The 26,194-nt window shown below is 37.3% G+C and overlaps 1 protein-coding gene across 14 annotated transcripts in view; it reads left to right on the top strand.

Moving 5' to 3' along the window:
* Positions 1-26,194, top strand: part of CADPS2 (calcium dependent secretion activator 2) — a 318,458-nt gene that overhangs the window by 250,253 nt on the left and 42,011 nt on the right. For 5 of the 14 annotated variants that reach the window (XM_086473344.1, XM_086473328.1, XM_086473312.1 and 2 more), the window contains 4 exons: positions 3,347-3,503; positions 12,218-12,359; positions 22,571-22,726; positions 25,470-25,617. In XM_086473344.1, coding sequence (XP_086329470.1) covers positions 3,347-3,503; positions 12,218-12,359; positions 22,571-22,726; positions 25,470-25,617 — 603 coding nt within the window. Of the gene's footprint in view, positions 1-1,318; positions 1,328-3,346; positions 3,504-12,217; positions 12,360-12,488; positions 12,609-22,570; positions 22,727-25,469; positions 25,618-26,194 lie in introns of all 14 variants that reach the window. The other 9 variants (XM_086473262.1, XM_086473275.1, XM_086473251.1 and 6 more) reach the window with 3 other exon arrangements.

Genomic DNA, 26,194 nt, shown 5'->3' with positions numbered 1-26,194 from the left:
GCATCTTTGTGCTGGAGGTGGTGAAATGGTATGGAAAACATTCATAGCCTTATACAGTTGTTCCTTCCAACTTTTCACCTCTCATTCAAAATAGAAAGAAAATATAACTGAATGCTAGTTTTCATCATGTTATACAGATCTTGATCTTTATGTAAAAATAATGATGGGTATAATAATAACATTCACGTTGCTCTTCTGTGGATTGGAAAAATACTGCTTTTAAACTTATGTTTTTTAATATGGCCTTATAAGGTAGTAGAAATAAAATAGAACAATTTCATGTTTCTTACTTTCAAGTCTTTTGCTTCATGATACAGAAACCATAATATTTAGAATATTTAGAATTATAGCACCTTTTATATCAAAGAATTACAAAAATAAACTTAACCAGGTACACACAATTGTATATACTATTAACATTTAATTAATAAATACAGTTTTCTAAAGTTCAGGAAATTGTTTTTAAAATGTTCTCCAAAAACTCAATAAATATTTTTGGTGAAAGTATGTAAAGGGATAAACATGATTTAGTGTATATAGTTATAAATATGATCATTCAAAACATCTGGTTTTATATCACACTATGGAATCTAGTTTTTAGCTTACATCTGTCATGTGTGAACTTGTTATAGATGTTTTATCTTATACTGAAGAAACAGCTGTTTCAATGATTTGAAATTAATTCCCTGGAGGTCCTGTTCTACACTGCTGTTGCCACTGTGCTACTCTGTAACGATTACTTAAGAAAATGTATACATTGTTGTCTTTGTCCTTTGAGAACCTGCATTACTATAAGAATACTAGACTTATGTGGAAAAGAACACAGAAGAAACAGATCAAATGATACATGTATGATTAACATCTCTGTTCAAAGATCACTTTCCGTACTACTTATTTGCAGTCAAATGTGGTATTTTTCAGAAGAGTAGATAAATTGCATATGCCTTCAGAAAAGTCAATTCAGCAAAAGTTTTCAATCTAATCTAAGACAGCTTGAAAAGAATAAAGATAATTTTAAGATTATTTTCCCCTTTCTTCATTCATGTAATAAATGTTCGATTTTACTGAAATTTATAGTGTGCCGAATTTCCAAATTAAAATGTATTTGAGAATAACATCACAAAATTATACATTCCCTACTCAAAACTGAAGATCAAGTATGGTGACTTCACATCATAATGTTAAGTAAATGTTCAGTGTTTGATGGTGCAGTTGACAAAAAGGATCAGTAATCTCTAAAATAGTGTATCACATTTTTTAATACTAGATATTTTTTTTCTTAATTCATAACACTTCCAAATTTCTGGGACGGCCAAAGGGAAGAGAGGTATGTGTTTCCCGGAGAACTAAGCATTATTTTTCACCATTTATAGCATGTAACTGTGCATTTAATGTGTAACATAAATTGTTCTGATGATTTCTGATGTTGTATTGCTACATTTGTGTGTCTTTCTAGAATCTGAGAACTTCAGTCTTCCTTTAATCCAGTCAATGTTTTTGTTCTCTTAGAATGTGTGTCACCAACTGCTAATTGCCTTTAGCCTGTTTTCATATTATCCATAATGACTGAACAACTATCTAGCTGAGGTATTTGTTTTTCTATTCTTCTTCCTTGCTGTCTAAGCAATGATGGGTAGCTCTTGAGAGGGTCAGAAGAATTTCTGTCTGGGTTCAAAGTGTCATTTACAAAGGGGAAGAAGATGGAAAAAAAATGTGCTGGTTTTCTGGGTTTGGTTTTGCTTTGTTCTGAGGTTTTGGCAATATTTTCCGAAAAGAGTTTTTCGTACCTGAAAAGGACACCTGCCAATGCCTATATACATTTCTTTTCTTCTTTCTTCATTTCTTTGCCTTTAGTTATTTTCTAGGGTAAGGAGTCTGTTCCTTTAATGAGTTCCCATTTAAACTGCATTTACTAATGAGAAACTTCTTCCAGTTTGAGGAAAAAGACTCCATTTCAAACTCTTGCCAAAATTTTTGAAGCCTCATCCGTCCTTTTCACTAGGGGGCCAATCAGCACCCTTCAATCCTGACACTGCAACACAGAAAGTACTTTTCAGTAGTAGCAAAGGATGCTCAGCATTTCTTTAAAACCTCCTGCCAATTCATCTTTTCTCCATTTGCCCCATGTCAAAAAGATTTACAGGCAGTCATCAGAAAGTCCAGAGTGCAAAAACATATTTGTAGACCACTTTTCAGAAGCTGTCTTTTATTTGATGCCTTTCAGGCTGGGGTACATAATTCTATGTTGCCTAGGACCTGTGTTTCAGAAATGCAAGTGAGGATTTCTGTGACTTCATTTGAAGTTGTGGGAACTCAGCACTTGTATAGATCAAGCTACATGTGTCCCATGCTGGTAATCAAAAGTATTCAAAACGAGGGATGTAAGTTTGAAAGCAAAGACATTTTCTTATCTAACGCGTAGGTGTTTCTCACTGTCAGATATTTTTGTGACCTCTGAGCAAAACACTCTCAGCAGTATGTGATGTTCATCCTATTTCATAAGCTCACTTCACCTTCATCTTTAACTTCAGGATCATACAGTTCCCTCTGATCCAAAACAAAGCCTAGATTTAAGTGACAGTAAAAAGGTGCAAGAGTTACATGTGATGCAGTCTTTGATGTGGAGCTGACACACGATTTATCACAGGTCCCTTCTCTTTTAAGCTAGGATTACCTAAGAATCTAAATTTTTATCAAAGGAAACTGTGTATTCCAACATCATGTTAATGGGAATTACTGAAAATTAATACAGACATTTGTGAATTTCTAAAGATGTATTTATAGCATTTGTGGAAGTAAAACTGGATGCCTTCCTCAGGAGAAGTTGACATCTTTAAGGCAAAAATAGGAATTAAAAAACATTCTGTATCTATTTAAAAAAAAACCCTTAGACTTCAAGGAATAAAATTTCACACTAAAACCATCCTTTCTGATTAACAAATGAGTGCAAAATGTACTCACAGGAATTTATTTGAAAAATAAATTAATCTGATTACTTATAGCCTTAGAATTGAATAAAATTAAAAGAAGCATATACAGTAGTTTTTCAAGGATGTGGCCTTTGTTCTTTTCTTTGTTTTCTGGCAAAAAGAGTTGCAGGGATTTATACTCCTTTTTTTCATTTTTCTTCTGCTTATATCATCTTTCCCAGCATAATCTATTTGATTTCTTTCATTTTTGATGCAAGATTTTATAAAATTTTTTCACATTTTTCGCTTAGTCTGTTCATCCTCCCCAAATGAGATAGGACATGAAGTGACATATCCAAATGCTTTTTGCCATAGATACAACACATCTCTTTGCTTTATGACTCGTGTTTAGTAATTCTATTTTGTCATGTTTGCAGGCGTTCGCTTGGTGGCCAGAATTATTGGCTGAACATGCAGAGAAGTTTTTGTCTCTGTATTCTGTTGATATGGATTCAGCACTCGAGGCACAGCCACAGGACTCCTGGGACAGCTTCCCACTTTTCCAGCTGCTGAACAATGCCCTCAGAAGTGACAGTAAGATCTTAAGGTTTTTACTTATTGTGTGCATAAGAATTTTCAGTGTGCCCACACCTTAGCAATTTCTAAATAATAAAATTTTCAACATAGAAGTGACAGTGCCTGTGTTTATGACATACATCCTGGTGCTCCGTTGAGCAGTTTCTCTCTATCCTTGCACCATTTCAGTCCTTATTCTGGCAATCCCTTAGCCATTCAGTAGTCACAAATTGCTCAGTTTTAAATCAATTATGTACAAGCAGCATAATATGTATTTTATATTTCATATTTAATCTATACAGCTTAAATAAAATTGTAGTTAATATTTCCTTCTAAGCCTTCATGTAAACTACTTCCAGAGTAGATATGTCCATAAAGGTATTGTAAGCTTAGCACGAATGGAGTAAGACACACACAACAAATCAGAGTGTTATTTTTACTTGATGTATTGTTGTATCATTGTTTGAGTTGGAGACCAAAATGTGAGATAGCTGTATTGTCTTGCTTTTATTCGTCTTTGAAGAGATTTTTTATACATATAATAGTCAAGTGATGTCCTAGGCATTTTTTGTGTGAAAGTGGTTTTAATAATGGAATTAACGAAACAACCCATGAAACCAAAGAAAATGGATTAGGTGTTAATTTAAAAACATTGAATTGCATCTAACATTTTAAGGCATCATAAAGAAAAAAAAAATATTTGTGCTATGTTTTATATGTTTATTCATATTCTATTTTTAAAAAATGAGTAAATGACCTACTGGGTTTTTAATTATTTTGGAGATCCAAATGCTGTTTTTATTGAATGATTCAAGTTATTCCAAAATTGATTTTTTTTTATTATAAACACAAGAAATCATTTTTAACTCTTCCTGGAAAATTGATTTCATTTCTGTGCAAGTTCAATAGCTTTTAAGAATTTTAGCTCCATGTATGAAAACTGCTTGACTGAAAGTACGGAAAATAGTATTCAAGAGCTTTTCTCCAAGGTCACACATATTGCAACCTGTATTATTTATCACTGTATTATTGTTAACCTTACCTGCCAAGTGTTTATTGAAATATATAGGTCATCTCAGTATAGTACCTGTTGGCCACAGCACGATATCATGAAATGGAGCAACTAGCAAATGTACAATTCACTGTAACACGATGGATGATGAAATTCGTGGAGGGAAAGGGGCAAATGGACAGGGCCACTAAACTAAAGCTGAATCTTAAAGAGGATTGTTGAAAGTCACTGTTACTGCACCACATTGAATGTGGTCTAGGACAGAGTGAAAGAACATTAATATCCAGTCTTAGAGATCTCTTTTCGTGAATTATGTTTTCGTACCCTGACATGTAGCAATACATGAAATGCCATATTCCTGATGATTTCTTTTTTCACATGTTATCCTAGTGAACGAAAATGTGAGTCTTAGGGTTTCCTTTAGTTTGTTTTTAAGATATTCATGAATGTTTCATCTGGATCCTTTGTCGGACAAGCTGCAACTACAGAAACATATTAAAATTGCTGTGCTGGTGGTAATTTAGACTCAATTTAGAAGGCTGCTCAGAAGGGTGTAGGATCTGTTCGATCTTGGTGCGGGTCTCATAAGTTAGACTCCTGCAAGGTGGATTCTGCATTACTTTAAGTGGGTGTCTGATCATCTAAAATCCAGATTAAAAATCTGAAGCCTGTATCAGATGTCTTTCCTATCATTTTACATTTTCAGTTTAGGAAACACATTTCTAGTTGTGATGTTATGTGCACTTAAAATGTTTATTTGGTTTCTGAAAGCTGTGGAGGTAAAGTAGTCTTACAAGAAGGATTTGTAGCACCAGTTTTCACTCCATTATTGTGTCTTTTGTGTTCCTTTGCGCTTTGGTTCCAACCTGAGAGAAGTGATAGAAACAAACAAGGGTTGTGATCATGTGCAGAGGTTGCTGGTAGGCTACTGATTTTTCTTTCCTTAAAAGGTTAAATGGATAATAATACTAAATGATTAAAACAGCCTTAGGAAAGACATTTTATGAAAACTTCATGTCAAAGCAATTATTAGAAAGATTGTAAAACCTGAACTGAAGGATACTAAATGGCTGCTGTATGAAATGTCACACCTGTATACCAATTTCACTATTTCCCTAATGGTAATAGATATAGTAAATGACAGTTTCTGGCAAGTTAAAGCCATCTGGAATATTACAGACTTTTTTTTCCCCAGAACTATTGGAAAGCAACCGTGAAAATTAGTCACCTTTTAATCGGTGGATTTGTTAGCAAGTGGCAAGTGACCATTCTACCAAGAACTGATTCCCAAGTGAAACATACCTCAGTGCTTATTCTTTAATTAACAGCCTTTTCACCTTGCAAGTGCATTAAAGACATTAGAAAGAGCTCCCCATGCTTATATAATCAATTTTACAGTCTTCCAAAATGAAATAAATAATTCTGGCTTTGCCCTAAGTGAACACCTTTTCCTGAAAACTATCACCTTCATAAAGATAGATTTAGAAAAAAAAAAATCTAAAAAGGGAAAAACTGGAATGTGGTCTCATGAGGATAAAAAGGCTAGTGTTAATAATTAACAAGGAGAGTGAAGTGGAGTAAATTAGCCATAATAGAGCCCACAGTGACTGGCAAAGTCACCTCTCATTATCAAAAAACTCATTAGGAAATGAAGAGGTGGAAATCCCACTGGGTTATTCTCGCTCTCCAGCTATATCAGAGATTACTTTTCAGATTTCTTTCAAATGAAGAACTGTTAGGTCACCATATTGCATATTAGGTTAATCTTCAGTGAAATTTGGAGGACTGACACCTGCGTGTTATTCTATCTCAAGAGCTTTAAATGAGCTCTAAATCTTCAATGCAGGAGTCAGTTTTCACGTAAACCTGACATGAGCGAACTCCTAACAATAAAGAAACAATCTAACATTTACAGCATTAAAAAAAAACTTATATGTAAGACTATTTCTATAACTATGTCACTAAAATATAATATTAGAAAGAGTATGAGATAATGAAGATGCATAGTCTTTGCTATTCAAATAGTATCAAATGTGGTTTTTTACGTAGTATACAGAACATTGTACGAGATTCAAGTGGAATACTTCAAAGCCAATATTCATTGAACAATGAGAAAAAAATGGGTTTTCCAATATAGCATATAACTTTTCAAGATGTAAAAGGGGGGGAGGAAGGGAGGGTCCTGACTGAAGCTTCACACTTCTACTAGGAAGGACTCCATTTTGAGTCACTTTAAGCTTCTCCATTCTTTTCTGAACTTATTCCACAACAATTTAGAGTTCATCAGTGATTACTTTCCTGTTAAGTTTAACTGAAGAACTACCTTAAAAAACGGTTGGAGGAGTATAATCTTCCTATCCTTTAAAATATTTCAGCTTTTCTGACAAGAGCTAACAAATAACAAAAAGTGATTTAAAAAAATTCATTTACTGTGGAGATTTACATTTACTGTGGAGATGAGTAATAGATTGTAGATAAATTTGTTGTGATTTTTCAAGATGTAAAGGTTTGAAAAAAAATACTGTATCTGTTTTTATAGCATACATTTTAATGATCTTCAAAGTTTCACAATTATGCCTGTGTAAAGCTTTGCATATTGTACAGTGGTTAACACTACACAGTATCTCTCTATGACAGCGAAATTATTTCTTCCAGAATTGGATATTCATAGAGGGAAGAAGGACATAGGTGTCCCAGGATTGTATCTTACTTTCTGTAATGACCATGTTACTTTTTGTCCACAGAGCCTATAAATTATGTTATGAAGGGGCCTGCTCTAGAGGGCAATTTACTGCTGTAGTTGTTTAAATTACTCAGATTAATCAGGGTTTTAGTGCCTCAAGACAGACATGTATTAATTCCTGTTCATTTAAGATGATGTCAGAGATATCTTTTAGTGGCATATGCCTAGTTACATGAAGTGTCTATTGGCTTATTTTAGAGGTTTTTCAATTGTATATTCAGTATTCTGCTCCTTTCCTTGTCAAGATTTCTTTCCAAGTGTCACTTACTGACATTGCGTACTGTGCTGTTGCTCAGCATTCTTGCATTACTATGTTGGCACGAATCAGTCAAAACTAGGAGTATTACAAAGTTAACTCATAATCTTCATTTTCCATCAAGTATTACTCAGTGAAATGTCAGTGTACCTGTTTTAACTCAGCCATGGTACACCTGTAGACAGTCTGATGAAGCTGATTCAGAAAAACCAGCATGTTGCTAGCCTCTTGAAAGCCGTTGTCATTATCATGGCTATTGATTTCAAACAGGAATTCTCTGATACGTTTTTCCACTATCGCTGTTGCTAGTAGCAGAATGCCAAACACCACTAAAGACAGGCTGCTTTGTTACAGCCTGCTACCGCTTTTGTACTAGAAGTTGAGTATAACATCATAGCCTCCAATTTGGATTTAAGGCAACCAGGGCAAACTTTATACCCACACCGATACCTCTCATCAAACCTTACACTTCTCATTAATTGCAGTGGGAATCTTTTCTTGGATCAGGGACTTACAATTTTTGCTCAGTCGTTTTGGGAACTGCTTTGAAATCATAACCTGCCTTCAGATAAGACCTACATGTTTTGGTTACTGATACTGAGAGCTGACTCAGGCTGCGTTATTGTTTACCAGAATATCCAATAACCTTTTTGACTGAATGAGAGTTTTAGGCACAAGAAAATTGTGCAATAGCTATTCGTGTTACTCTGTCTTGTAAAATTTTCAGCTTGCTTCCACATAGTACATCTCTAAAATTCGCCTTTAAAGTATGTCTTGTATGTAAAAATACACAACCATTTGTACATAAACTGAGACGCTTACCGTTTTCCCCATAATTTAAGTAATTGATTAATAAATGCTCTGTGGAGGCAGAATGTAATATGAACAGGAAATGAATGGAAATATAAACTTTCTTTTTACAGGTTATTGGGTGATTTTCAACTGCTATGAAAGCCAGAGGAAATTTCCTTCTTGAAATTTACACATTTTAGTTTAGTTTTAAAAATATGCCAGTAAATTGAAGTGGTGCCTTCCTGAGAATCCTGTCGAGAGCAGGATAGTTATGGACTGTCTGCCAAAGTGCTAATTTTGTCAGTGGAAAAGAGACTCATGCTAACCTGTGTCATTCTTCCTTTCTTTTGATTCTGCAGAAACTCTTGAGCACAACGTAACATGGATAACATAACATGAACTCCAGGATGACTCCTAAGCTGTGCCTATATGAGTAAAAGCAAAACAAGCCCCACAAGCACAGCAGATTCTTTTCCTACTGTTAGAGGAGAAATCTCATTCCAGTGCTGACTGTACTTTTCATCTCTGGTCTTTTCTGGTCATATTTTAATATATTTCAGCTAATAAATTTCATCCTCACTTCTATATTTCAAGAATTTTTCATGTAGGAATCTGTTTCTGTAATCCGTCTTCCATTAACATTGTCTATGCATTAGTTTGCCCTGGCATAGGCTTTCATTATGTTGTTGTTTGTGTGAATAGGAGATGGCTCATATGAAGAGGGTGTGGGGTGTCTATGTTGACAAGACAATGAAGAATTAAGCTACATAGCTTTGAAGACAAGTGGTAGTTGAGGGATTTGAAGTGTGGCATTTCCTCAAGAATCTCTTGTTTCCCATCTGCTTTGATGCACAGGTGGTACCTTTTGGCAAGATAGATTCTAATCATAGGGTAGAGTGCCATGAGTCTGCTGATGATACTCAGCTATATCACTTACCCCTGTGCCCTGAGATCTTTCCCTGCCCTGCAGTAATCCTTGACAGAGATCTCCAGATAGGAAAGACCTTGACAGAGATCTCCAGATATTTTCTCCAGAGCTGCCATGTCCTCAGCCTGGGGAAAACAGAATGCTCACCGAATTGTTGATCCAAGACAATGCTCTCATGTGTGTGCCCACATACAGAGGGATCTCTGTGGAGATGCAGTCATATTAAAGAGTCTTGGCATCATTTTGGAAAGTTTCACTTCCCTGCAAAGACTGGTGTCAGGATGTTAGGAAAATGGTTCTGCTTTTTGAGTTGAACAGCTTTTATTGGCTGTGACTTCTTTGAATTTCATTCTGACTTCAGAATAACAAGAGTCTCCCTCCTGCCCATGAGGCTTTGTTACTGTAATTCCCAGAGTACAGCTTGTAGCAGAGCATTTCTGCGGTGTGCTCAGAAAACAGTAAACTACAAGTTCATCCCTTCAAGTAACTGTGATTGCCTGATTAATGCCAGTCCTGCGTTGGTTCACTATAAAGCAGCAATACTGACTTAACTGACACAGTGGTATTCTTGTTGTTGTTTTTAAGCTCAAAGTTGCCTTGAAAAATCAGTCTAATGTTTCTCAAAGGCAGCATTCATCAGCTGTATACTGTGAAACCTTTGTGTTAATATCCAAATCTGTCTCAGTATTGCTGGTCACAGATGCTGCAGTTTTAAGATATGTAAATACAGAAAAAATAACACTGTTCTGGGTGCCTGATATACAAATAATTATGCCAGAACTAGCTAGTTAACAAGTAGTTTTATGAACAGTGTAAATAATGGAGCATGTTTGTAATGGACTCATAGGTGTTCTCAAGGGTGGATTCTCAAGTGTTTAAAAAGAGATGAGCTATGTTGCTGCCTTTTTCTCAGTGGAAACCCTAATAATCTCTGCCTGCTACCTAGCTGCCTGTTTTCATGCAATTTTATATATCTAATATCTCCACCCCTGTCTGTAATATGGTTGAAATTATCTAAAAGTTTCAAAATTCTTAGCAAGAGAGAGGCAGGTGAACAAAACCAGAGATGATTGCATTCGTATTGTCTCCTTAAGTAAAAGTGATTGATACATAATTTCCCATTACCCTACAAGGTTGATTTCAAGAAAATAGTTCTTGATTTCAGATCATTTTATTCAAGAAAAAAAAAACATTAGTGTCCAGACATTCAGCAACAAAAGCATTTCCTTTCAATACGAGCAGCGATAGGGAACTGCAACTTGATGACTCATTTTCCCCATAGTCTCCATCTCTCCCAGGTTCAGTTTGTGGTGGATATCATTCACGAATGGAAGGCAAAGGAGTTTCTGGAAGTTACAGAAATTATTTTTGCATGTTATACGTGGAGTTGGACCAATAGTGGAACGAGAGGAATTGGAATTTTATGAGATGGTTTCCAGGGTTTTGAGCCATATGATCCAGCCTTTTTTCTCTTAGAAAGAGGAGGAAGCCTCCTCAAAATGCATTTGTGTTACCCATCCAAATCAAGTTAAAAGCCTGGATGCAGGAGTAGGTGGGGGAGAAACCCCCAAGAGAATTTAAAACAGCAAAGGAGGGCTACCAAGACGATGAAACTTTCTCTCTTTGGCTCAGCTTGCCTGTATGACTTCCATATACACTTGGGACTATTCTTGTAGATCCTAATAATAGTGCTGGATTAATGGGTGAACACAGACACATTCAAAACATGAAACTGATATACTCCCTTGGTGGGACACAACATTAGTGTGCTATGAGTTAGGATTTGCTAAGAGAACGTTTCAGGGAGTACAGGGACAAGCGGTGGTGGCGGCAAACTAATTCTCAAGTTTTAAGTATCTTCAGTTTGCATTGTGCATACAGTTTTTCATGCAGCAAACCCCATATGTGAATTAGGTAATTTTCTACTGCTTATAGCTACTTTACTTTTCTTGAGTAATATGCTTCATGCTTATTATATGCTCACCAGTCAACTCCGTTTCTTTCAAAAAGCAAGAGAACACCTCTAGGTGTGTTACATGTCAGCTTTCCTAAGTGCTTTAGGCAATTAGTTCGCATAATTTCCCTTAAATAGTTATAAAACTACAATAGCTGTAAAGTTGGAGATAATCACACCAGAGAATAAGCAAACTTCCAGAAGGGAAGTGTAGAGTTAGCATCCTTTAAAATTTTGCAAGACAGTTGAGTGGACAGAGAAGAGGCGAGCTTGGCTGCTGAGGCTGTTTCACATGAACACAGACTGGCTGGGAGATACTTTTGTTCGTGGGGGTCTTGATGAGGTTTGTGCACATGTCAAGATGGGAAAAGCCAGGGTTCTGGTGGTGAGCATGTATGGACATGTATAGGCATACCAAGTCATATTTCCTATTCAAGAACTCATTGAATCTCCTGTGTAGCTACAGGCAGTGATGCAGGACTTTGCCACCTCCCAAGGACACAGAGCACATAGGTAAACTGTTCTTAGTCCCCCAAACACTCATGTGTCACATAGTGCCTTTTTCCATTAAGAAGTCTGGAGGAAATGCTGTATACCTCTATATTTTTGCAAATAGTCTAGTGAGGCTGGAATGTTGTAGCATAACCTTTGTTCCTCTTAGCATAAAGAGAATAAAAATAATTGAATGACATTCCAATACTGTTTGTTTGGTTTAGGTTTTTGTTCTCTTTTGGTGTCTAAGTATTGAACAAAATTGCTAAGGCTTAGATTCAGCAAAGTATTAATTTGAAGAAGATGCAAAAGTGTTCTCGTGCAGCAAAAAACTTCAGTATATGCCTAGTTTTCATTACAGTGACAGTTTAAAACATACTGCAGTGTCTTCATGGAGCACTTCATTTGTCTTTTATGAACTATATTTCCTACACAAACTGGATCTTGTTCTTAAAATGCTTTTGTGTACTAAAACATTTTAAGAGATACTTTTTCCTATAGCAAAATAAAGTAGGGAAAGGCCTAACATTTTTTGTGTTTTGTTTGTTTTTAAAGCATTTTTGTGCAATGGAAAGTTTCACAAACATTTGCAAGAAATTTTTGTTCCCATGGTAGTCCGCTACATCGATCTCATGGAATCATCAATTGCCCAGTCCATTCACAGAGGTCTTGAACAAGAGTCATGGCAACCTGTCAAGTAAGTGCTTTCTACAAGATCTGAACAAAGCACCTGCCTATAGCTTTCTGTCTAATCAAGTGTTCTCCCCCGTTGTCCTCTAAATATTCTATTTTTTATTGTATTCCTACATTGTTTATTTCTTCACAGGAGCATCACCAACAGTCTTCCTAATGTAGCTCTTCCAAAAGTTCCAAGTTTGCCTCTTAATCTTCCACAAATACCTAGCTTTACTACACCAACCTGGATGACTTCTTTGTATGACTCCACGTGTGTATTCTTCAATAACCTTCTGACTGTATGTCAGCTCTGCATGGCCTTGCTAGTGTTCTGTGCAGCTGTATTTGGATTGCATGGTGTTCATGATCTCTCAGTTGGAAATTATTGTTTCTTGGGAGTGAGCCAAGCATGGACTGTTAGTGAGTTGCGCTTTCTAGTGTATTAAAATGTAGCAGTCTTAAACCTGATAACTTACTTACAAAATCGACTTGGCAAAGGTCGGTCATAGTGCGAATGGTGTTTAATACCCTAAACCACCTAATGACTCTATGAACTAATAAGCCTTGGGGAACCTTTTGGATAATTGGTTTTAGATCATGGTTTTGTAATGTGAGGCAGCCCATCATATTTTTGCATGGGTTTGATTAACTCATTGTATATAGGTTCTGAAAATCATTGATTGCAAATATTGTCATTAGATTGAATATCCGTGTTACAGGAAAACAGTGAAAGGTTAAGAAGTACCCAGAATAGAATTACAACTATTTGTTTGTCTGTTTGAAAAAAATATGTATTTCTTTTTGATTTCTCCCCAACTCTTTAGTGCTTTTTCCTTAAAACCGAAAAAAAATAGAGCAGGCGTGCCCTGTTCTGTGGGTATATTTGCATCGTTACAGTCCAGTTTCTGTGTGAGGACACATTGATACACATTAGAGGAAGGCTCAAGAAAAGCCTTATTTTAGCTAAAGTTCTATTAGGAAAAAATGAATGTGAAAGACTTCAAAAAACACATGTTTGAGATGCAAAGCTTGATAATATGATTTCAAGCCAAGTATTGTCTTCTCAAGTTTTATGACAGAGTTAAACTCAGATCCATTATTGCAAGAGCTCACAGAATCATAGAATACCAGGTTGGAAGGGACCTGAAGGATCATCTGGTCCAACCTTTCTAGGCAAAAGCACAGTCTAGACAAGATGACCCAGCACCCTGTCCCACTGAACGTTAAGTGTCCAGTGTTGGGGAATCCGCCAGTTTCCTGGGGAGATTATTCCAATGGCTGATTGTTCTCATTGTGAAAAATTTTCCTCTGCTGTCCAATCGGGACAGTCTTCCCAGGAGTAACTTGGGTATTACCATTGTCTCATTACCCCTTGTCTTTTCTGACTCCTTGTAAAAAGGGAGTTGATAGTTTGTGCTCTGCCAGACTTGTGGCACTTGTCTGTTGAGTATTATGATTATTGTTCTGCTGCTAATTCCCCTAAAAGTTGACAAAATTCCTAAAGCCATGGCTTTGGTACCTTTTGTGTTTACTATAATAATGCTCGGTTTCTCATGATGTGCTTATGCAAGCCATTTCAGCTTTGAATATAAACTAGTTGGTCTTCTGCTACTCAAACTCCTTCCTATTATTCCCATGCTTTCAAGGGTTCCTTTTTTTTTAAATAATAGCTTTCAGAGATAAGAGTTGTTGCAATCTTAGATGTGGTCTTCTTACAATCTGTATTCTAGCATCCCCATCCAGTAAAAATAACTTGTATGTACTAAAATTCATGTATTTTGAATATTGAATTTATAATTAATATATAATAAATACGGATTCTGGTTGGAGGATTATAGTGCTAGATCTTTCCTAAATGAAGGTTTTGGTGTAGCAATAAATTCCTGGACTGTATAGCTGAAAAATGTCCAAGTATAGTGAAATTCAGCCGTCGGCTCATCCCCCTTGCACATCTTCTGGTATTAAGGTTCATGGTGTGTATGACGAAGTATGCATAACATCTTAAACTAATCAGAGTTTTCAAAGCATAGTGAACAATGAAGTTGACGTGTGCTGTAAGCACTTGCCACAGTAGCTGTCACTTCGCTGCTTCTCAAGAGAAGTGGGAACGAGCGGTGTCCCCACTGCGGTGTGGCCTTTGTAAGGTCATTATCCCCTTTCAGCCGCCTCACACAGCATTCGAGAAGAGGTCTTCCAAGGTGCTGGCTCCGTTGTAGGCACCTCTTCGTGTTCATTTTCCCTAAATGTAGAGCTTTGAAGTTGTATTTTATAAAATGTGTATAAATTAACATTCAAGATTACAGGTAGTATTAAGTTACTTTTGTAATACTGTGGAATTCAGGTAGTATTTTAAAAATCAGCCTACCTACATCCTGCTGAAGAGCCAAGCAACCTCTCAGAATGGCCATGTATTGTATTTGGATCCAAAAAAAAAAAGTGAAGGTACTGCAAGCCAGTTATTCCTCCTCCCAAGCTAATGAGTTTCCTTTTTCCTGCTGGTTATGATGTCTCAGCTTCCAGTGGAGGAAGTGGTTTACTTTCACTATTACATGAAAGAAAGGAGGAGGGGTTTATTTCCCCTACATGTCCCATCCCATCCTTTTCTGGAAGAATAAAGCTTCCTCTTTCTAGTTCAGTTCACCAGTGGGGAGTAACCAAATATCCACGCTCCAATATCTGTTAAGAAAAACTCAGTGTTTCCTGTCAGTTTTCCCTTTTGATGTCTTGAACACCCGCCTTAAGTGGACTAGACCGGCATATTGTGTTGTATCTAAAGTCAGTGGAGGCGCCTAAATGCAGGAGCCCAGGGCCTGCTTTGTCAGACATCACAGGTGGCTCCTTCTCTTCACCAGTTCCCCCAAGTCGTTCTCTCCCAGTCCACTGTGCTCCCTCCTCCCAGCAACATAGCTGATGCTTTGGCAAGAAGGTGACTACATTGCGTTAGACTTCCCTCCTTCTCTTTGAAAGTGATGATTTTGGCCGATTAACGGTTATCAATTTGAATTACATAATGAACAGTTATGGCAAAAAGAATGAGAAAAAGTGGTCTGTGAGCCTAATGAGTTATAGCGAAACAGATGTTTACCGAGAATGCCAAGTCATGTAACTATTTTGTCTGCAATAAGAAGAGATTTCATATTCTCCAAACTTTACTCATGTTCACGTTCATGCTCTTATGTTCATGTTTAAGTCCATTCATATTCAACAGAGCTGTTATGTGCCTACCTATGTGGAGGAAAGAAGACTTTGCCTTGGTCAAGGAGTATTGGGTTAGAGAGTATTTAGGAAAACTGGACACCCACAAGTCCATGGGCCCCGATGGGATGCACCCACAAGTGCTGAGGGAGCTGGCAGATGTTATTGCTAAGCCACTCTCCATCAGGTCATGGCTATCATGAGAACTGCCTGAGGACTGGAGGAAAGCCAATGTCACTCCAGTCCTCAAAAAGGGCAAGAAGGAGGATCTAGGAAACTACAGGCCAGTCACACTCACCTCCATCCCTGGAAAGGTGGTGGAACAGCTCACTCTGGATGTTGTCTCTAAGCATGTCGAGGAAAAGGAGGATATCAGGAGTGGTCAACACGGATTCACCAAGGGGAAATCATGCTTGACCAATCTGGTAGCCTTCTATGATGGTGTGGCTGGCTGGGTAGATAAGGGGAGAGCAGTGTTTACCTTGACTTCAGCAAGGCTTTTGACACTGTCTCCCATCACATCCTCATAGGTAAGCTTAGGAAGTGTGGGACAGATGAGTGGACAATGAGGTGCATTGAGAACTGGCTGAAGGGCAGAGCTCAGAGGGTTGTGATCAGCAGCACAGATTCTAACTGGAGACCTGTAACTAGTGGTGTTCCCCAGGGGTCAGCACTGGGTCCAGTCTTATTCAACATATTCATCAATGTCCTGAATGAAGGGACAGAGTGCACCCTCAGCAAGTTTGCTGATGACACAAAACTGGGAGGAGCAACTGACACACCAGAAGGTTGTGCTGCCATTCAGTGAGACCTAGGCAGACTGGTAAGCTGGGCAGAGAAGAACCTAATGAGGTTCAATAAGGGTAAGTGTAGGGTCCTGCACCTGGGAAGGAATAACCCCATGCACCAGTACAGGCTGGGGGTTGACCTGCTGGAGAGCAGCTCTGCAGAGAAGGACCTGGCAGTCCTGGTGGACAGCAAGTTAACCCTGAGCCAGCCATGTGCCCTTGTGGCCAAGAAGGCCGATGGTATCCTGGGGTGCATCAAGAAGAGTGTGACCAGCAGGTCAAGGGAGGTTCTCCTCCCCCTCTCCTCTGCCCTGGTGAGGCCACATCTGGAGTGCTGCGTCCAGTTCTGGGCCCCCCAGTTCAAGAGAGACATGGAACTACTGGCGAGAGTCCAGCAGAGGGCTGTGAAGATGCTCAGGGGACTGGAGCATCTCTCTTAGGAGGAAAGGCCGAGAGACCTGGGTCTGTTTAGCCTGGAGAAGAGAATACTGAGAGAGGACCTTATCAACACTTATAAATATGTAAAGGGTGGGTGTCAAGAGGATGGGGCCAGGCTTTTTTCAGTGGTGCCCAGTGACAGGACAAGGGGCAACAGGCACAAACTGGAGCACAGGAAATTCTGCCTCAACACAAGGAAAAACTTTTTTACTCTGAGGGGACAGAGCACTGGAACAGGCTGCCCAGAGAGGTTGTGGAGTCTCTTTCTCTGAGTCAAAACCCGCCTGGATGCAGTCCTGTGCAACCTGCTGTAGGTGAACCTGCTTTAGCAGGGGAGTTGGACTAGATGATCTCCAGAGGTCCCTTCCAACCCCCACCATTCTGTGCTTCTGTGGTACCTAAAAACTTTTACTGAAGAGAAATAGGTGAAAATATATACACAGTTAGCCATTTCCTTTGTGATTTGTTGACGACAATAGTTTTTCCCCTCTTTCACTTAAAAGTTGCTGCAATTCTTTTGAACATCACTAGAAAAGATTAATTATATTTTTTAATTAACTGTTGCGCTTTTTTTTCCCCCTTGATCATGTGTTTTGGAGCAGTAAATGTGTGCTGCTTATAACAGCACTTAGGAAGATCATTACCGCATTTTCAGTTGTTTTGGCTTAACCCTATATTATTGGGCATTGGAAAGGGAAATAAGAGAAGGGGAAAGTGTTACAAGTCTGTTTTTCTTGATTGATCTCAGGAGAGGACAACTCTGAGGACACCTTGGCTAGACATGCAGAGCACTATATTACTGTTCCATTTGGCTGAAGACAACATCCTTAAAGAACAAAAAAGTTTGAATATTCTGTAAAAGCTTCCGATCAGCCAGATTGAGGGTTTTTTTCCCTTACTTATCCATTAATTCAAATGTACTAATTTAAATTACTTTTTTGATCAATTTCATATTTTAAATTTAATTTCTCTGCATCTTCTGGACTTGGCTTTTAAGTTAGATTTGTGGGGGATTTTAATTGTTTATGATTTGATTTATATATCATTATTTTCAGTGCAAACGTGATATAGATTCAGTGACCGCAAATATTGTAGATACAGACCTGAGGTTGTCTGTTGGTATCTGGTGCCAGTCTAGAACATCATGTTCAGCAAAACTCAGGTCTGTGGAAACATGCTTGCAGGAGAATAGTTCTATCTTGTCTTCCAACCAGAACAGGAAGCAACAAAGGAAATGTGTCAGCTATGTTCTTCCTGCTATGGCTCAGCTATCATGAGTGACAAGAGGGACCAGCTGGAGCAGTCACAGTGCTTTGATTGTGGTATGAAGGGATCTGGTCTGAATGTGTCTGAGCTGTCATGATGGACCTCTCTGTGTGTTCATGCATGCTGAATAAGTCAGCAGGCCACCTTTCAGTGCTGTTTTGAAGGATTGCATCTGTATTGCCGCATACATTCCTGCCATAGTGCTTGCCTCCAGTTAAGTGTAAGGAGACCATGGTTTGTGTTTTTAAGGACGGGTGTTTAAAAGTATAGCCATAGGACTGATGAAGTAGTGAAATTTAGCTGATCTAGTTTATGTGGAATAAGGAGTTTTGAATATAGCTGATTCCTATTGAGCGTTCTGGAAGACGAATGTATATTGTGGGCCAAATTTCTTTTCTTACAAAAATACTAACACGCAGGAAGACAGAAGAATCAAGAAGCATGTTTTGGTTGCTTGATCATCAAGTTGCCTCACTTTTGATCTAAGTAGGAGGAACTGTGAGGAAACTATATATCCCTAGTGTCTTTGAGGGTCCATAAACAAGCAGTTACTTGCTATGGCAAAGTTCTGCTCCATCCTTCCCCCTCATCTGTTTATGGAAAATAAAGAGATGGGGCTAACCGCCATTGACTGTGTAATCATTGAAAATCCTTTTCTGTTGAAGAGATTCTCAGTTGACTTTCTGAGCCCTGAATATACATCTTGAGGCAGCATAAAGGAAATAGAGCTGCAGATCACAGCCTAGGAGGTCACAAAGGACACAGAGCTAGTGCCCTGTTTTGTAAACAGTCCCCGCAGAACACTAATGGGTAGTAACTCAGTAATAACCTTTAAAAAAGATAATTGCAGTAATTTGTAAAATCACCGTCATTGTCCTTGGTAAATTCTACAAGAATGGAAGCCAACTGATTTTAATTCTTGTGGTTGATTCAATATATCGTTAGATTTTTAATATTTCTCCTATATTTTCATATCCCAAGCTACCCTATGGAGTTTGACATCTAGGCAAGAAATGACGTATTCTACGTCTGCTTTGGATTTGTGTGTGTGCTGATCTTGCATCTTGCAGCCTCTGCTTTATTAGTCGACTGTTTGACTAATTGCTACTGCTTACATAGCTGGCAAGCCTAGTGGGAAGTTGCCTCTCTCAGCTGTCTGTGGATAAGTGAATAAGTGGATAAGAGGCTATATGAAGCTCCTAAGTTTAATATTCTGCAGGGTCCTGGAGAAACGTTGTGTCTTTGACTTTTTTTTTGCTATATTCAGCATAAAGCCATAAAATAATTTAGATTAAAGTGTACGTCTGGAGATATCTGGTCCAATCTACCAGTCAAAGTCTGAGCAAATACAAAGTTAAGTTGCCATTTAAAAAAAAAAATTAGGATGGACATAACATTTGCCTCTCTTAATCATTGGAAACCTTCTCTTACTGCCATGACCTAATTAAAAAAAAGTGGACAACAAAATGGTACCTTGTGGACAACAAACTAGTGGTAAAAGCTTAAGTTTTGACCAGCCAAACAGTGGACTTGTGCTTAATTTTAAAAATATAGGTAACTATATTGAACATAGATTTTTTTAAAAGGCAGCAGTTCAGTTTCCTGGTAGAGCAGTATTATTCCATGCATTAAACTGAAGCAGCTTTACTATACATGCTTAAATAATTTTTCAATAGCCAAGAACATTTTCTGACCTTTCACAAAAAAAGAAAATATTTTCCAGTTGTGGATGTAGATTCAAATGCTTTGATGGTTTGATTTGAATGCAGGAATTTCTGCATTCCTCGGTAAAAACTGAGTTTGGCTCTTCTTCATGTTCCACGTTCTGGGCTATTAAAAAGTGACATAACCAGCTCCTAGTAGGGAAAGCTAATCTATAGACTGTACAATCACTTCAGGGTATTGAGTTATATGCTGATAATTAATAATATTTCTAATGCTTTTACTGAATAAGAGCCAGGAAAAAATCCTAAAATCCAAATAAAACAAATATCTGGTACAAATAGCAGAAAAAAGATGACTGAAATCACAGTTCTCTGCAGCATTTAACAAACAAATTCGGTGTTTATGTCTGGGTGTGTGAACTAAGAACAAATAGTTTGTGTTGTAGCACTTCATTTTTCTTCCCCATTTTAGTATAGTATGTAAATCAAATTCATGTGTCATTGGATAATGCTGCATAAAAAAATTGAAGAATGGGACCTCATAATAATATGAAAAGCAAATGAATGAATTAGTGTTTCTCACAGAATGAATTAGTGTTTCATGAACCTGTGTCTATTATTACATTTATTATAATTGTGAACTTTATTTGGTAGTATAATGAAACCAAATTACATGGCTACCAGGGAGTGAACGTGCTTAAGAATATATTGGTGTTATTGAAAGCACATTAGGCCTCCTGAGTCCTAAAGAATTTTGTTTGGAATTCCATTAGGCAAAAGAAAAAACTATGGAAGAATAAAACATGATTAAATTGTATGATCTGATGTTGAAAAATGGTAGTTCTGTATCTTGAGAAAGTATGGTGTGTTTTCTAGAAAATGTATGTTCTTATCAACTGTAATATATATACTGAGATTATCCCTGTTTCTGTCCCTGTATAATTTGACTTCTTTATGCCAGTCATCTCAAAAATTGGTGTAGTCACAATATTGTGTGTAATGTAGCATCTACAACTTTGCTCACTGCCAATGTACACAGCAGGTGTAATGAAATCTTCAATATTTGGTTATTGTACAGCTTAACAGTCCAACAAAAGTATAAACTTTCTGAGGAGTTTTGGTGGTTTGTTATTACCATTTCTTAATTAAACCTAGTAGTGTGCAAAAGTGCTCCCTATTCAGGTCCAGCCTTAACAGGTAAGGTCCCTGTGCAAGTTGCAACCTTAACAGTCCTATGGGCCTTTTTCCTGTTTCTGCTGTTTTCTTTCAGGAGCATGATACAATGTAAAAGTAACAATTACCGTTTAAAATAAGCAAGGAAAATATGTACGGTATCAAAAAAGCCTGTCTAAAACTGCGGAATATCCTGCTATGCGTAGTGAAGATATCAAAACGTGCGCCATTTCAGACCAAAGCCAAAGTCAGGGTGGGTTGCTTGGAGCCAGCCTTTTCCGTAGGCAGGCACCCCTGCTCCCAGCTTGTCATCCACTGCCCAGCCCTTCTTGGCTGTCCCCTCCACCTAGCCCGACAGCCACTTTCGACACTGAGATGGCATTGCAGAAGGCACCAATGGCTCTGAAGTCATGGTAGCATTAAGGCAGCAGGGCAAGGGAGCAGTTGGGTGGGTCTAGAAGGTGGCGGGGTGCTGTGAGACCGAATCAGTGCTCCTGCTGCATCCGTGCTGCCTCTTCACAGCCCTGAACATGAGCTCTGCTTTGCTTTGCTTCACAGCCCACCGTCTCAGCTAACCCAGTTGAACCGGTGGTGGTGCTGCCATCTGAGGGGTGCATTAGGTGGTCAGGTATTAGAGGTCCTTTCTATTTTTCACGTTTGTTTTTTAATCTGGCCCTGCTCTGTTCTGAGCACGCTTGGCACTCAATGACTCCTTCCATGAGAGCTGGGGTCACTTAACACTTCAGTAATTGTGTTTGTTTGTCATGAGGCAGAAGAAGGAAAATGGCAGCAGTGACATATTTAAATATTTGGATCTGCACTAGGTCTGCCAGGATGAGTTTTGGTTGCTTGTGTCACTAACATGCTGGAATGCCATGCTGCGTAGTATAACTGTCCTTAAACAATAACCCAGGCATTGCCATACAACCCATCATGAAAATGTAATTAGTTCACGATGATAGTGGAAGTGTAACTAGTTACTGCTAAGATTGGCCTTAAATTGTTTTATCTTATCACAAGCAAATGTCTTTAAATTTAGCAATCGTTTCAGGGTGGAAAAAGAACTTTAAACCTGTGTGGACAATCTGAGATGACACAGAGCCGTGATAATCCCCTGTTTTGTTTGTGCATGAATTTCTTTAAATAGTTTCTGTTCTCTTTTTTCCACTGGGATCTGATGTTATTCCCGCAGTTAGAATTAATGAACATTTATCAAGGGACTATTTGTCTGGGTGTCTCTTTTACAATGTTGCTACTAGCATACTCATTTCTTTGGTAGGCTTGTCTACCAGAGTTATGAAGGCAAGAAAACATATGTGCAAATTCTTCACTGTTTTGAAAAGGCCTTACTAATTAATACTTCCTGTACCCTTTATTTTTCCTGTCGTGATCTAAAATTTAAGCCACTTCATTTTCCATGTTCCCAATCGTCCGGTCTACCTCACTAGCCTGTCATATTTCTCAGCTAACAGATGAGAAAACTTTCATTTTTTCACCCTAATGGGAATTATTTTAAATTTTCCATGACCATTTTCACGTTCTTGAAATAAAAGCAACTGTGCTATGAGATACAGCGAAGTGAAGGAGGAAGATGATGTGATAAGGAAATCTTATTACCTTAGATAATTCTGTGGCAACAGGGGTAGACGTCCATACATTTATCTTCTGTTTCTTGGGGACTTTGTTTTGTTTTATTTTGTTTCCTATAGCAATGGCTCAGCTACATCAGAAGACCTTTTCTGGAAACTGGATGCTCTGCAGATGTTTGTATTTGATCTTCACTGGCCAGAACCAGAATTTGCCCACCATTTAGAGCAGAGACTTAAACTCATGGCCACTGACATGATAGAAGCCTGCGTTAAAAGGTACAGTTGAACTGATCAATTAAAAATTGGGAGAGATTTGAAAATTAAAATAGGAACATGTTAACATAGGAGTTGTACTGGCTCACAGAGGTACATCTGTACCAGAATCTTGTTATAGGGCTCAGGGCAGCTTTAAAGAGATGGTGACTTGTGTGTACTTCCCAGCATTTCTCAATCAGCAATTTGGCAACATCTAGGAAATACCAAGGAGAATTTCTACATATGTTGTGAGTAGACCTTTGGAAGTGAATAAACCAAATCTCTTTTCTATTCCGTATTTGTGGCAAACATTAACAAATCTCAGGGTTCTGCTAAAAGAAATCTTTTTTTCTTTTTGTACGTTTCCCTTCTCTGTTACTATATTATTCTTTATGTTCGGTTAATAATACTTAGTTTATCATTATTTTAGAGTACTGTCTCTAAGAAATATATTACAAATTAAAGAGTATACAGCATTTCTGCATTTATACGATGAACAGAAGAAGGCTATCTGTAAGTCATCTAACAAAGTTTTATATTGCTAAGCTTCTGGAAATTATAGAAAACATAGTGTTTTTTTTCTTGAGGTGTATCTTAAAATTATGGGTATATGCTTCTAAATTAAGCATAATTTAAAGAGATCTAAATGCAACATAACATAAGAGATCTAAAAAGATCTCTGCCATAGCTCTCAGTACCTATCACTGAGTTTAGAAGAGATATCTGTATGTCTAGAAAATTTACAGGGATCTCCTATTGGGTAGTTCAGAAGCCATGATCCCACATACAGAGAAAGCTTAGTCTGGACACATAAAAATACTGTTTTTAAAAGAATAAATAGAAAGGAGGAAAAAAAAAAAAAGTTTGTAGACAATTTAATAGTGTCCATCAGAAAATATACAACATTGATAAGGAAGGCTAAAGAAACAGGGAACCTTTAACATCCGCTAAGGTTAAATTTGATAACATGGTGTTTTATTATTTTCTGTTAAACATAGCAGGAACAAAGAGAACCTCAGGCTTAGTATATAAGCCTGTTGCTAGAGCTACAGTGATGAAATCATAGTAAAAAAGGAAGAAGCACTTCACAAACATTTCTATTTGATTTTCAAAGGGGGATGATATAGTGAATGGAATAAAATTTTAGGCTCTGTAACAAAGGAAGATAGGAGACTATCTACTAAAATGGAAGTGATGTAAGCTTACATCCATCTGTTTAAAGAATTTGGTGTAGTCAATGTGAATTTGTAGTCAACTACAAATATCTAGCAAATCTTAGAAAAATGGTGAAATCTCAAAGGACTGGAAGACTTATTAGTCTTAAAAGCCATAAAAGGAGTAGCATTAAGATGCAGCAATATATTGATTATATTGACTTCAAGCCTGGAAAAAAAAATTAAAAATCTTTACACTGGGACTCTTATCAACAGGACTAGAATACAAAGATGTATATAATTAGTTGCAGTTAAAATATTTTATTGAAAAATGAATCTTTTAAATTCATTTTATGTCTTTTTTAGAAATTATTACAGATTAAGGTGGGAAAGGTAATTGTGTTAATATAAATACTCCTAGACCACAAATGTAATGCAACATGTTGTCATTATCTAAAACTTTTTATCATACAGATTTGACTGTGTGGATTTTAATGGCACAAACAAAATAGGTTAAAAATGGCTCTCTGCCAGGATCTCAAACAGAAGCTGAGAACAGAATTACTAACACAGAGGCATTACATAAAGAATTTCTTATGGATCAGTTTTTGGTCTGTGATACCAATCCCAACATCTTTGCTGCTTGCTTTTGTAGAGAATAAGAAGATTCTGGTGGCGATAAATGAAAGTTTAATTAATATTACAGAATGATCCTAGTGTCAATACAGAAAATGTATTAATATTTTAGAGTTAATACATAACATACTAGTGTTAATACACTAAGAATGTTTTAGTGTGGTTAAAGACACCATACATCAGATAATAAAGTAAATTATATTCATAGAATGGATTGTATTAGACAGTAGCAACTCAGAAAAGAATGATGGAACTGTTCTATTATAACTCTTACTGTGATACTAATACAATGTATAAGACTTTTTAAAATGCAAATAGGATGCTTCTGTTCCCATCTTAAAATATTGTGTCCGTTTCTGGTACCCTCATTTAAAAATAAGGGTGGAAATTTATGTATTCTGAACTATTATGATTTATTTCAGTGACATTGCTCCTTATTTACACTGGTCTCAGAAGAAAATGGGTTTTTTGTATTATGTATCTCCTGATACTGCTTACTTTTCAATATAAATATTAATATTTGCTTAATAATAAACCCCTTTTCTTCAGTAAAATTTTCTTTTCTATTAAAGCCAGAGGAGGATTTTTTAATTATATTTCTTAGAAGCAAGTATTTGGTATGATAAACTGCATTTTAACATAGAAGAGCTGGAAAATGTGGGGTATTTTCGTTGCTTTAAATTGTTCTTAGCATCATACAATGAAGATTATGATTGTATAGTAGGCAAGAAGATAATACTTCTATTATTCAACTGAATTAGCTGAAGCGGTGCAGAACCTTGAGATTACTATCAATGCAATTGTTTATTGAATCAGTGGATATTCTGCACTTCTTACAGAATTTTATTTCAAAGATGTTTCCACATGGATGCACATGGTTAAGCCAATGTGTTTAGTAAGGCTCGTATATTTGTACGCTGGTTGTTCAGAATTATCAGAGAGACTGATATTATGAATTGTGTTTTAAAAAACAGAACAAGAATTGCATTTGAACTCAAGCTGCAAAAGACAAACAAATCAACGGACTTGCGTATCCCTTCTTCTCTGTGTACAATGTTTAATGTCCTAGTTGATGCCAAAAAACAGACAGCTAAACTCTGCATACTGGATGGAGGGCAAGAGGTAAGTGGAATTTAGTTTGTTTAATTCCTATGTTGGGTTAATCTGAAACATCTCACACACTGCAGACAGTACCTTGTAGATTAATTTCAAACTAGCTGAAATGTGTCACGTAGCTCTGTTTGTACAGGAGCATGCATAGACTGCTCCCTAGAAGCACCATGCAAGGCACAACCCCTCATCTTCCACCAGAGAAGACACAGAGTGCTTCTGTAATTTGCTTTGACCTGTAAGTCTGTTGAACATTCAGAGGATTTCTTGACTCGCAGCCCCTCTGGGAATTTCTCTTGGGTTGCAGCAGAGAAACAGCCCACTTCAGGGCTCTTTTGTAATAGTAAAATAGAGCTAAAACATTATCCTTTGCAGACAGGTTTTAAATGAGTAAAGTTTGGGTTTAAATGGGTCATATACCCAGCATTCATGCCTATGTACATGCTAAAAATAGAGGAAAGAAATAATGAGGTAATTTAATGGGATTTTTTATTTGATCTCCAAGGACAGGGACCATATTGGCAGTAGTCTGCTGCCAGGACTGTAGATACTCCACAGTGGAGCACTGATGTGCTTTTGAAGGATACGT

This window comes from Leptosomus discolor, chromosome 1 (genome assembly GCF_034619465.1).
Source record: "Leptosomus discolor isolate bLepDis1 chromosome 1, bLepDis1.hap2, whole genome shotgun sequence".
NCBI classification, from domain to species: Eukaryota; Metazoa; Chordata; class Aves; order Leptosomiformes; family Leptosomidae; genus Leptosomus; species Leptosomus discolor.
This window is presented reverse-complemented; position numbering and strand designations above follow the sequence as displayed.